The sequence below is a fragment of the Aythya fuligula genome, chromosome 1, assembly GCF_009819795.1.
Source record: "Aythya fuligula isolate bAytFul2 chromosome 1, bAytFul2.pri, whole genome shotgun sequence".
NCBI classification, from domain to species: domain Eukaryota; kingdom Metazoa; phylum Chordata; class Aves; order Anseriformes; family Anatidae; genus Aythya; species Aythya fuligula.
In genome coordinates, this window is record NC_045559.1 from 47,076,802 (window position 1) to 47,089,932 (window position 13,131).

The following is a 13,131-nucleotide window of genomic DNA, read 5'->3' on the forward strand; positions in this document are numbered from 1 at the left end:
TTTGTAAATTTTATGTTCTTTCCTCGCCACAGTGTTGTCATTGCCATTAAATTTTCCATTAGGGAAGAAAAAGTATATGAAAAAGCATTGCCTAAAACATAAAAAGCCCCAACACTAATAGGGCGGGGAGTGAAACTCCGCTGAAACTCAGCTGAGACGGGACTGGGCTCCCTCTCTCCAAGCACTGGCTGCGTGGGGACAGGAGAGTGTCAAGGCTCAGTATTTCCCCCGGAGGGGCTGAGGAATGCCATAAATACCCACTGCATCTAGGAGGAAAATTGAGCATTTGGATACATGTGTCAGGTGTAAGAAACTTCACAGACTTCAGGAGAAAGGTATGCGACTCGAGCTGAGTGCTGTTGAAAACTATGCTATTAAAGGTACCAGAGTTCACTGCCTGCAGCTAGTTATGCAGTTTGTAGAGAGGCTTTCTAATCTTTTAATTTTATATAATTATATTTGTTTGGGAATGGAAAGGGTGGGGAAAAGTTGGGGATTACTTTGGCAAAGATTTTGGAATCGCAGTCTCCTCTAAGTTGACTGCCAATATTAACTCATCCTTTAATATTTTGAAACTGCACTCCAGATATGTCAGAGCCCTGAAACCACAGACCTGTCATCAGATCAAAACTAGATAAATGTGCACAGCAGTAAGGATTTTAAAAGAAAGAGGGGTTGTGTCACACTCAGTGGCCTTTCTGTTTTATTGCCTTCACAGTTGCAAAATAAAAATATTTTTAGAATTTGGTGAAAATTTTCCCTCCAAATGAAATTTCCTCAGGAAATCCATTTTTTTATATATAAACAGAGATTTAGACAAAAATATTCTAGTATTCCACAGGGGATCTTTATTTTTATTTCATCTTTTGGGTTGCTAAAGTTGAATGATTTATGAACACAAAGCAATGCCATAGGTTTCATGGCCATGCTCTGAGCGGCTGCTCCCCTGCTCAGAGAGGGGTTTTTCTAGCTGGGCTCTTTGCCATCACACACGGGGCTGACCGGGGTGACACGGGGTGCTGTGGTCAGAGACCCAGCCCAGGTGCAGGGTAATGCCATGAGCCTCCCCGTGTTGGGCTTGAACTTTTGATAACCATATTTCTGATTTTTAAAAAGATTAATATCCTAGAAGGGAAAACAGTCCTAGTTTTGCAATGGGTATGAATTATGCTTCTGCTAAAAAAAAAAAAAAAAAAGAAAAAAAAAAGAGAGAGAGAATCAGGCAAGGAAAATTTCAAACCACCTATCTTAGGGTATTATTTCTGACTGGTGAGTGTGGTCATTTCTTCCAGCACATCCCAGTGCACTCCCAGTTCATCTCCCTGTGTTCAGGGTGCCGGGGAGGACAGGAGAGCACTGGGCACTATTCTGGAGGAGACACTGCTCACATGTGCTCTGTGGACCCATGCCCCATGCCTCAGAGCATGCAGAAAAGTGCCTCTCTGGGCTGCCAGTGTCCTCATCCTTCTTTCTTTAATATTTTGAAATGATGGCTTTTATAGAAAATCAGACTTTAATTAAAATGACAGTTGGGCATGGGTTTCCTAACCTCCTGGCAGCCAGAGAGCTGCTGGTACTCCACGACTGACTCCCCCCGCGGTGTCCCCACAGCCTGCTCCTGCCACCCACTGGGATCTGCCGCACTGCCCCTGGGTCCCCGCACCTTCTGCGACCCCAGCACCGGTGACTGCCCCTGCAAGCCCGGCGTGGCGGGGCCCCGCTGCGACCGCTGCCTGCCCGGGTACTGGGGCTTCGGTGCCGACGGCTGCCGGCCCTGCGACTGCGCCCGCAGCTGCCACCCGCACACCGGCGACTGCCACAGCAGCAGGTGAGTGGGGGTCCCGGCTGCCCCCCGGCATAGGGCAGGCTCCTGCCTGGCTCTCATGTGTGAAATAACTGCGAAATAACCACATCTGGAGCTGTCTGGGGTTTTGGGTGGAAGGGGCATTGATGCCGTGGTTCTTCTGGGTGGTGGGCACTGCTGCGGTGGTGTTGCTGGCGCTTGGTGCTGGTGTGAATGTAGTGGGCGATCTCCATACCCTTCACAGTTTTTTCCTCTCCATGAGTTTCGGGGAGACCTGAGCATGCGGAGACCAAAGGCTCGATATAGTTGCTGTTGCAGCTCAGTTTGCATCAACTGTGCTGGGTGGTTGAGCTCTGATTTCTAGAAGGCGGCACATTTGGATGATAGCCCACTGTCTGGATCTCATAGCATGCTTTTCTACCATACCAGTGACATTTATAGCACAGAAGTTCCTGTAGCAGATTTTAAACCAAAACTGGGTTAATGGCCCAGGCTGACAACCCTCGGTCACCTCTTTCACTTGTGTGCATTTATCACCACCAAGGCGTGTGGCAGAGCGGCACGGGCTGTTAGTTACGCTGCTTTCTGCCGGCGGCAGGAGGATGTCTGGCTGACCCTCTGCTTTCCCCCAGCAGCGCAGACCCCAGCTGGCAGCAGGAAGCTCTTCCCTTCCCACCGGTGTTCAACGAGAGCGAGCCCGCCTGGGGCTGGGAGGACGAGCAGGGCTTCTCGGCGCTGCGGCACTCCGGTAGGACCAGGGCCCCATGTGCCCCCGCCACATCCCACGGCCAGCAGCCAGCTGTGCCCAGCGCCCCGCTAGGCCCTGCTCTGGCACGGGTTGTGCTGAGGGGGCGAGTCGCCCTGGCCTGGTATTCAGCTGCAGATCCAGCTGGGGAGGCTCCTGCCCCCTGCCCCGCCGGGCTGGACGAGGCGGTGCCATGGCCTGGTGGCTGCTGACGGCCTCGGCCTCCCGCGAAACAACCAGACAGGCAGGTGTAATTGCCTGCGTTTGCACAGAGCAGCACGATAAAATCTTACAGATATGATAATTGAGTTAATTGAGGAGAGAGCTCCATCATTTGTCCGGGCAACTTAATTTGGAGCATAAATAAGTATATCGTGTTATTCTTTGTTCTAAGAGCACGGAAGTCATTAATCTGCCTTAACCTCTGCGACGTTTCCTTCTAGAATCGTGTCTGGTACATAACAGTGTGGAAAATACCAAAGGGAAAGACATGCATGTTATTTGCATCCTGAGGCCACATAATAAGGCCTTTGTTTCCCTTCTCTTCAAATTGTAAACAAGGAATGATTGCCCTTGGACTAAGGCTGTGTGTTCAGCCTGGATCTGAAAACAGGACTTTTTGCAGGGGCTTGTGGACTGTAGGTCCTGGTGATGTGGCCAAGCCCCTTCTGTAGCACGAGGGCTGGGACCATGATCCTGCCCATCACAGCGGCCACCTCCAACACCTCCTTTTCTCCCCAGCCAGGCCCACGTAACTCGCCATTGACCCCTGCAAAGCTCCCTGCTGGGAGGAATGATTCACATTCACTTTGCTTTCTTCCCACAGGTAAATGTGAGTGTAAAGAGCAAGTTTTGGGCAATCCCAAGGTCTTCTGTGGGATGAAGTACACCTACGGTGAGTTGCGGTGAGGTGGTGGGGGCCTACAAGGAGGTCCTACAGAAATATGGTATTGGACCAAACCTCTCTCTGAAGAGGGGAGCAGCATCCCCTGAGAGCAAACTCCAGCACACAGACACAGCCTGACATTCAATCACTGTGCAGGGGATAAGGGAGGCAGTGTCCCAAGCCCCTGTGTCCCCTAACACCTCTGCATGTACTCAGCAATGCAGTGTGTCAGCCCTGCAGACCCATGGGCTACTTGGTCTCAGGACAGATCTTTGCACTTCCCAAGGAATATAGATCCCATGGTGCCTAGTCAAGCTGGGTGAAGCATCTTGCTGTTAGGTGCCCCTCTTGCTACCAAAGTACCCTTGTGCCGAAATCATGGGAAGGCAAGAGCTGGAAGGGCCCTGAGAACTGTTACAAAAAATGAGTCACTGAAAATCTCTCTATAGACCAGGTGCCCCACATGTGGTCTAGAATCACTAAATCTGACTTACACTGAGTGGAAGGAGAGACAGGGATCACCACAGAAGACAACACACAGAGAAGACAGCTCTGGCAGCCACTTCACCCTGTCGGCAGAGCTCAGCTGATGCAGTGGGGTGATGTGGGCATTGCACATTGGATCTGAATGAACGAGAGGAGGCACTTTATTCCCCAAGACCTCTCTGGTCTGTGCCAGTGAACCACCTCCCTCATACTGCTGCAGAGCAAGGAATGCTTTGTGCAGCACTCCCTCCCGTCAAAGCCTTCCAGAGGTTTCTTGCACCTGTTTCGTCTTGCGCTAAAGTTGAAAATGTGCAGGGAGATAATCCACACCTCTGCAGGCTGTGGAGCAGCCCACAAAGAGAAGTTCAAGGGGCCGCGAGTTGTTGAAATATAGCTCTGGCTTAGTGATATTAGAAAAAATCTGATTTTGCTTTGCTTTGCTTCCTGGCTGCGATAGTGACTGTGTTTAATCTTGCAAAAGATAAGAAATGAAAAAAAAAGGCACGAAAAACCCAAGTTCATAAATCTTATCTAAAGTGCACTCAGGCTTCCCACCCTTTCATCACTCAACATGCAAAGGTGTCAGCTCAGCTGGAGAGACAGATGAGTTATGGGGCTCATCATGAGTTTCAGGAGGCCGTACCATCAGAGGAAAGGTTTCCCCGTGGTTCATAACATGCAGTGCTGAATAAAGCACCGCTGGAGGCATCAGTGTGGTCCAGGGCTGGCTGATGTGTGGAACCTGGGCCCTGAGCCTCCACCACATGGGTTCTGCTGGCAGTCATGGGGTATCCTCCTTCTAACCCCATCCCACAGGGGATACCAGGTGATTGGGGTGTGCCTGTGAGCAAAAACGCTCCATGATTTGCCTCAGTCCCCACCAACGTCTCAGTCTCTGCGTTTGGATGCGGCGGTTCTTCAAAGCAGGTCCCAGGCAGGATGGGGACAGCCCTTCACATCCCTGCCTGCTGCCTCGTCTGCCTGGCCAGAGCCCTGCAAGCCTCAAGGCCCATCCCTAAAACCAAGGCTCTCTCTGGGGAAAATCTTGGCCCTCACAAGTTTTGAAAATGAGGTCATAGGGCCTCTCCCACTGCCTGCGTGGCAAGTTCAGGGGCTGTGGCCAGACCATCTGGTGGTGTCCCTGCCCACAGGTGTGGGGACAAGGGCATTCCCCCTGCAGCTGTGCTCCCCAGCAAGGAGCATCTGGCTAACACCAGTGTAGCACAGTCATTTATCTCACCGTTTCACCCAGACCTGCACTAGACACAAAAAAGACCACTGTAAATTATTTATATATTGCTGTATTTAATTCCTATCTTCTCAGTGATAAAGACAAAGATCTTGTCAGCGCATGACAAGGGCTCCCATGCTGAAGTCAATGTGAAGATCAAGAAAGTCTTGAAATCTACAAAGCTGAAGATCCTGCGGGGCAAGAGGACGCTCTACCCTGAGTCCTGGACTAACAGAGGCTGCACTTGTCCAATCCTCAATCCTGGTAGGTTTGAATCCCCAGGAAATACATCCCCACCGTATTCACACAGATTTCATCCTCAGTCCTCAGTCCCCTCATGCCAATGAGTTTAAAACTGCAACCCAGTGCTCATTAAAGTATTGGCTTCTAAATCATTTGGGTTCCAACAGCAATCTCTGTCAAATTTGAATTTTGTAGAGAAAACCTTGGTTCATTCTGCAGACTTTTGCAAGTACAATTGCTCTTCCTGGAGCGTAGTAACAGCATTACAGCTGTACCAGTCTCAGTGTGTTCCCACAGGGAGGTAGATGGATGTTGCACCATGACTATATGTCAGATCTTTCCAAAACTAATGCTAATTGGAATCCATAAAAGCACATTTAAATCTAATCTGTGTCATTATATTGTACTGAAGATAGAGTCTAATCTCAAGAGAAGATGTCTCTTTCAAACTAACATTAATTAGCATCTGCAAGGTTCAGAGCCTCTCTTATGGCTCTCATAAGAGCCTCTCTTATGCAGTGCAAGGGAAGCTTTGGCTTCATAGTTTTTTCTCATCTTTCACTGAAATGAAGTATAATCAGTTCTGGTTAAACTGTGCATGTAGTCCCCTTAGGAGGGGAAATGCATAGTCAGGGTTTTCTTCAACAGAGCAAAACCAAGATACGGTTGACACAGCTTTCTTTACAACTCCAAGATAAACCAAGAGTTACAAACTCAGATAAAGGACTTTTCTTTCTCTAAAGTGCATACACTGCCTGGCAATCACTGATCAAAGCGTTGACTTCAGTACTGAGATTTCTTCTACATGTGCAGCATTAGGAGCTTCCTTAAGGGGACGGTGCTGTCTGCAAGGCTGTATCATACAGAAAGGTTACTCATTGATGAGGCATTTGCAGTCTTCTTTCATGTCCACCGGAGTATTTGGCTTTGAAGGCAGCCTGCCCTGATAGCATGGCTGCAGTTGGTCAGGTGCAAGGGTCAGATGGATCAGCAGCATGAGGCAGGACTTCACTGTTTAAGCACAGCAAGACTTTGGGTAGTGGTAAAACACCATAAATCTGTAATGAAATAGATACAGATGTTTTAATTTTCTGTATGCAATGCAAACACAAGCCAGAAAGCCCAGGTGCATAATCTGCCTTAATACAAACCTGGAGGAAAGCAACATAAGCTTTCAGACACTGACTGCACGGGGCAGCCCCACACCTGACACCCAGCTTTGTGAGTCTGTAAGCTTCAGGGAGCTTCCCTGATTTCCCCCAGCAGAGAAGAGAGCAGCGAACATAGTCCATTAAGATTGCTGCTGCTTAGACATCAGCGGAGGAGTGGGGCTGCGACTGTCTTTAGGTGTCTGACACATTGGGAGTTATCCCCTTCTTGGGCACTCACAACATCACTGCCACACCACACAACCATCACCTCCATGATATTTTAGGCTTCTGCAAAGTGTCTACTGAGCTCTCTCCACTGCAGGCCATTACATCTTAGCAGCCCAGCTTCTCCCCGTGGTGCTGCAGAGGAGCCTGTTTCTCCCAGCCAGCTGCAGAAGGAGTCGCAGCAGCTGGTTCAGGGCAGTGGTGCGTGCGCTTGGGTCCCATCCCATACAGGCAGCCCATTCCTGTGTCTGCAGTGTTGCCAGCTCTTATGACTTACCTCACAAAGCTTGATGTTTTCTTGAAATGCAGCTGCTGGAGTTCGGAATATCTCTTGGTCCTGGTGGGAAACTTGAAAACATCAGCTGAGTGCACCTTAAAGAACCAATCAATCAAACACTTCAAAATGAAGAAAAAAAGGGGGATCCCAAATATTTTTTACTGTCTCATTATTTCCTTCAGCTACCACATTCATTTCTGGGTGGTTGGCAATACCATATTAGCAGACTTAACCCTCTCTCGGAGTAGAGCTTGTGACCTCCAGATGAGTAAACCACCACCACCAGCAGGATAAAAATCCAAGCTGACATAAAGCAATTTCCTGACATCTAGCTGTAATGAAGATCACATCTCCTAAAAACATAGAGGAGATTTTAAAAACTATATAAAAGCAGAAGAAAGAAAAACAAATTTTTGTTGTGTTTCACAGTGCTGATGTGATACCAAATGGAGGGTAGGCTCTTAAATGTTCTGACACGAAATAAAACCTCCCTGCATTTATCAGATCTCCACAGGCTGTTTCCAGATGATAAATGTGCTGAGATGATAAATGTTCCTGAGAGAGGGTGTTCCCCACACTGGCACACCTTCCCTCGCACACAGGCTCACTGGGGCAGGCTGGATTTTGGGGAGGACAAAGAAAGATGCCAACATCTTGGCTGTCTGCGCAGAGCAGGAGCCCGTCCGAATCTCAGCTCTGCCACACACACATGCACAAGCAGAGCACTCCCTGCTAGCAACACAGGCAAAGCTCACAGCCTCTAGTGCTGGCTTGTGGCACCTCGGTAGTTCATTTTGTTTTGGTTTTACACTTCTGTAAAGTCAAATTGACGATCTAGGAGGCTGAATCTTCCTACAGAAAGAGAATCGGCAGCCAAAGCAATATTAGCTTTCTCTCGGAGAGCGTGTGCCACATTTTTCTCTCAAGGGAGTAGATTTAGGAGCCCTTGAAAAGTGATGTTTACAGCAGCAGGATTGACATGGCCAAACTGAAGGTCTCACAAAGGCTATTCCTGCCATGCACATATCCTGTGTTTACTTGGCAGAAGAGAGGATGTGTGTGCCCAGAAGCTCAGATGGAGTAGATAACAAATTGTATTGAATTAAAGAAAACATGCTTGACCTTTAAAGAGAGGACACTGTCCCCCTGCCACAGCGTTCCCTTATGAGCAGCAAAACAAAAACCCAAGGAAACACGAGCTGACTGCCTGCTGCGCCAGGCTGAAGCTGGGTGACTGGAAGGGCCCTGGGCCCCCACCTGCCCTGGGGCAGCCTCACCCCGTTCTCCCCCCAGGCAACCTCTGCGTGGCTCCAAGTGCCCTGTGAGCCATGCCCCAGAGCCAGGAGCACCTCTCCACCCTCCCGCCAGCATCCAGCTGGAAAACTGGGCTGGTGCATGACATCCTGGCAGTGCCAGGGTACAGGGAGGATGCTCGCATGCCACTCATATATACACAGGCACATGAATGCTCCAAACAACCACTGTGGAAATCACCGGGAATGTCATTTCTGAGAAAATGCAATGCACTTTTACAAGGAGGTTCAAAGGAAAGTTTTTCTCCCCTCTATGTTTCATTTACCCCACAGCATCAGGAGGATTTTGAGCAGTACACAAGCACGGGGCCATCCTGCACGGTCACTGCTGGAATGAGCTCAGCTGACCAATTTCCAGGTATTAAGGGAGGCCTGAGGCAGGTGGCTGCCAAATGAGTGCAGCATCAGTTTGTAAACAAGGTACAGAAACTTGTCCTGCCAGCCCCAAGACCTCAAATTCAATTTATATTCTAAATAAGCAAAATCAAAGCTTGCTTATAGCATCTCTGTGACAGCTGCACTTCTGGGATCATTTTTGCATAGATACAGATGGAGGTGTAGATATGCAGACATAGTTGAAAGTCATAAATGCCAATATTTCTCTGTGTAAGTGCTTTTTTACTCAGGACTAGATAGTTCGGGCTGTTTGCCACAATTAGAGCCCTCATGAGCACAGCGCTGTGCAGTCCCTGACCACTTTGCTGGTTTGCAGGCTTGGAGTACCTGGTGGCAGGACACGAGGATGTGCGGACGGGCAGGCTCATCGTCAACATGAAAAGCTTTGTCCACCAGTGGAAGTCAGCTCTTGGAAGAAAGGTCCTGGAGATTTTAAAGAGAGACTGCAACTAGATGTGCGCGACCACTAGGGCATTTCTTCATGCACAAAATGCAAAAGCCTTCACAGAGGGAAGATCTCTAGGATGAAAACTGGAACGTAAGAAAATAGTGCCAAAACGCGTAGCGAGGCGTTATGATTTGTAGGCGCTGTCTAATTTAACCCTTCCTGGTCAATGCCCATTTACTCGCCTGTAGCTTTCTTGCCAGGCGCTCCCTGAGCCTGGCTCTTTGAGGGAAACAGAAGGGAGGGGGGCCTCTGGTCTGGCTCCAGGGCAGCGCCAGAGCAACACCCACAAAGCCACCCATCACCCCGACCTATTTTTCCACCTGCCAGGGGGAAAGCTTACCCATGATCTGCAGCTGGGAAGTGCTGCCAGTACCACTAGCATGGATCTGGAGTCACTCCCAGAGGCAGCTGCAGGGCGGGCAGGGCTGGCAGCAGGCGCCCGTGGCAGAGGGCTGGGTGCTGCCTGCTCCTCACCTCGCCATCTCACTGGTGGTTGCAGGGGCTCAACCCCCTGCTCGTGCTCGTGCAGGCAGACGTGCCAGGTGGCGTGAATTCCTCTGCCCTCGTGCACGTGTGAAGCAGGGCGGGTGCTGGCTCTCCGCCTTCGCTGTGGAGAAGAGCCGGCTCCGCAGGGCACGGCGTCTCTGAGCACTTGTCCTTGAAGTGTTAAAATATGAACCCAGCCCCTTGTAAATATTTCATTGTATAAAGCACTTTACTACCTGCCACTTCACGGTGTGGAAGGCCGGATTGTGTTGGGGAACGAAGAGGCTGAAGGTGGCACTTGAGAAAACCTTCTTGAAACAGAAGCACTCCTGAAGACGCCCCAGCTGGACAGCGTTGACGGCATAAAGGGAACAGCCAGCCTGGCACGGGCCGCTCACAGCATCCCAGGGTGCAGTCTGAAAGATAGTAAGCATTTGCACTGAAGTCCCAGCTTCAGACCAGCGCTCGGACTCCATGGGCAGGACTCCAGCAAGACTTGGCAAGCAGTACGAAAAGAAGAGACTTTGGAATAAAAATGCAATTGCCAGAGGAGGAAACTCTGCCTGCAGGAGAAGGAGTGGATCCGGAGAATGGAAAGGACTCCCGTTCACATATCCCTACCCAGTGATTCACGATGGGCCTGGAGTTTATTTTATTTTTATGTTAGTATTTAAAACTGAATGTTTGAGTTGTTTTCTTCTGTGTTATTGTTTGCAATATATACGGCCATTATACTTCCTCATTAACACCAGTATGGAATATAGCACAGTTTACTGCAGTTTTCAGCACTAAAGTATATCTTTTCTGTAAAGCATCTTTAAACCACCTTGCATAGAGTGTATTTTGTTCAGGAGTATGAGAGGAAAGAAAAGGCAGACTTAAAACATCATAAAAGTTACAAGCCTACCAATCTGCTTTACGTATGTATTTTTCTTTCAAGGTCCTGTGGACTCACAAAAAAAAATGATACTATTTTGGTAATTTGTTTTTATATCTCATCTATGTAATAAATATATTATGATTTCAACATCTTCGTCTCCTGCTCCTGCTTATACTGCTGGCATTGTGGTCTTCATGCTACTGAAGAGCACAGCTGAGTGTGAAGAGAAGCTGCTGTGGGGCATATTTTCCTCCCTGGGGGGTAACATTTGCCATATGATAAAAAGCCAAGTCACATGGATGGCTCACAGAAAGCTAGCTTCAGGTCTCTTTGAGGAGTCGTAGTCATAGGCTCTTCTCAGAAGATGGGGAATTGCTACCTAAATATTTTCAATGCTGGCTGGATCCTTGCATCCATACAAACTTGGTGGTTGATCTGCAGAGCAGTAACCAATAAACACCAAGTCAAGGACAGATGAAACCAGGCTCGCTGCCTACATTTGAAATATTTGAAACTATAAAGGAAAAAAAAAAAAAAAAAAGGCTGTAGGAAGCAAACACTGTGGCAAAATGTGTTCAAGGGCACTGCAGAGTGAAATTAAGTACCAGAAATGAGCAGCGAGGAGGTAGAGGGTCTTGGTGGGGCTGTTAGGGACCTTGACTTCTGGATGTAGACTCTGAATCTGACTGAGCTGGGTGCAGTCTCAGCTCCCATGCCCTGTGGTGTGAAGTTTGTCATGCAGCCTGAAGTCACAACAGGGCCAAGCCAAGGACTCTACTGCAGAAAGGCTGACTGTACCTGCAGTGAAGCACAGAGTTGAGCCATCAGCAAAGCAGGAAAGCAACCCGACATCAGTAGTTGCCTCCATTCATGTGAGATCACCTCACAGTAGTAAGGTGGCCAGGCAGCCAGAAAAGCATATTTGGACATAAATCTTCACAACTGAGTGATTTTATCATAGAATAAATAGATCCATGGAGAAGCATAGAATGGCTTGGGTTGGAAAGAACCTCAAAGACCACCTGGTTCTAACCCCCCTGCCATGGGCAGGACACCTCCCACCAGCCCACCCAGTGTGTCCAGATATGGACCTATATTCCAAACATATGTTCTCCCAAGATACACACAGGAGACCTCTTTGCTCTTTCTGGTGTGTTCACCCATAAGCTCTTCAGAGAAGGGGGACACCCAGTCCTGCCAGTGCAAGTTTACGGGATTTCAGTCCCTCCTTCTACTGTGTATCTCCAAACCCAAATCCCGTGACATGAGGGTTGTCAGGACAACATACTAAACTAAATAATCTGCTGAGCATGTGCAGATTTCTCTGCTGTTGTCTGCCGTCACTGCTACCTGTGGAAAAAGAGCAGGACGAGCCACAAAGATTTGCCCAATAGTTTTCACTAACATGGCGCTTGGTGTTTGGAGAAGGCCGCACCCCACATGTTCTTGGGATACCCCACGTCCTCCCTCAGGGACATATGTTACACACACAGTTTCTTGATAAGTAAAACCCTGCCGGCAGGGTGAGCTTTCTCCTGGCTCTGCAGGGCTCAGGGCTGGGCTGGTGGCACGTGCGCAGGGCCCGTCCTGGCCAGGTGTTGCTCTCAACAGAGGAAGGCGCTCCTCCAGCCACCATGGAAAGTTACAGGCGTGTTTAATGTAGATGTGCTGTGGGGAGAAACCTTCTGGGATGCGACCGTGCTGCTGAACGTGACTGAACATCTGGTAGTACCAGACTGCCCAAACGGAGAGCAGGGCCAGTACGGGTAAACAGAACAACTCGGGAACAAATAGCTGCAGTGTTGTGTTGTTGGGTTTGCTTTTTTGTTTTTGTTTTGCTTTATTATTTTTTTAATCTCTATTTTTAGTTATAGTATTGACTTTCAGTATCAACAGCGGACAGAATAAACATCTCAGAAATGTCCAGTGGCTGCTGCCCCGGAGTCCAGAGGAGCACTGGCTGTGGTACGGCAGGAGGAGGCCGGCTGCCTGAGGCCCTCCTGGACGGATGTGTTGATTTTTCGATGACAGTGTTTCCAAAGCATGCCTGTACCCAGGGGTCACCGCTTCTTACCGCTCTTTTCCCACAGTTCAGCACGGAAACATTACAAATGCCTTTTATTGCTGCAAGGGAGGGCAGTGAGGCCTCAGCAAGACTCACGAGCTGGGAAATGTACTATATATGGAAAACTTGTTGGCTTATTGCAAATGTTAGCGTGGTCAAGAGGGTAACGTGCAGTACCAGGCACTGGGGAGCTGCTCTGCATGCCCAGCCCAGCTCCAGGCCGTGCCCAGCCCCTCTCTGCTCTGTCACTGCAGTGGCTTGTTCAGAGCAAGAGCAATGCGGGGTGCTCACAGATGTGATGTGTGCACAGACGTGCTGTACTCATGGAGGTGATGTGCCCACAGAGGTGATGTGCTCACAGATATGTTGAAGCCCCACTGACACACACAGGCCAAAGAAGATGTTGGCATGCCCAAGTCTTGTTCCCTGCAATGTGACCTGCAGTTCAAGGCATTTCCAAGCTCTATGGGGACGCTTTCTGAGCAGTAGGAGAGG

At 49.2% G+C, this 13,131-nt stretch overlaps 1 protein-coding gene across 1 annotated transcript in view; it reads left to right on the plus strand.

Moving 5' to 3' along the window:
• NTN4 (netrin 4) overlaps window positions 1-9,656 on the plus strand; it is a 32,584-nt gene extending 22,928 nt beyond the window's left edge. The window contains exons 5-9 of the mRNA XM_032207740.1: window positions 1,612-1,828; window positions 2,437-2,552; window positions 3,376-3,444; window positions 5,246-5,416; window positions 9,074-9,656. Of these exons, the coding sequence (XP_032063631.1) occupies window positions 1,612-1,828; window positions 2,437-2,552; window positions 3,376-3,444; window positions 5,246-5,416; window positions 9,074-9,210 (710 nt within the window). The 3' untranslated portion in view covers window positions 9,211-9,656. The remainder of the gene's footprint in view (window positions 1-1,611; window positions 1,829-2,436; window positions 2,553-3,375; window positions 3,445-5,245; window positions 5,417-9,073) is intronic.
• The last annotated feature ends 3,475 nt before the right edge of the window (window positions 9,657-13,131 follow it).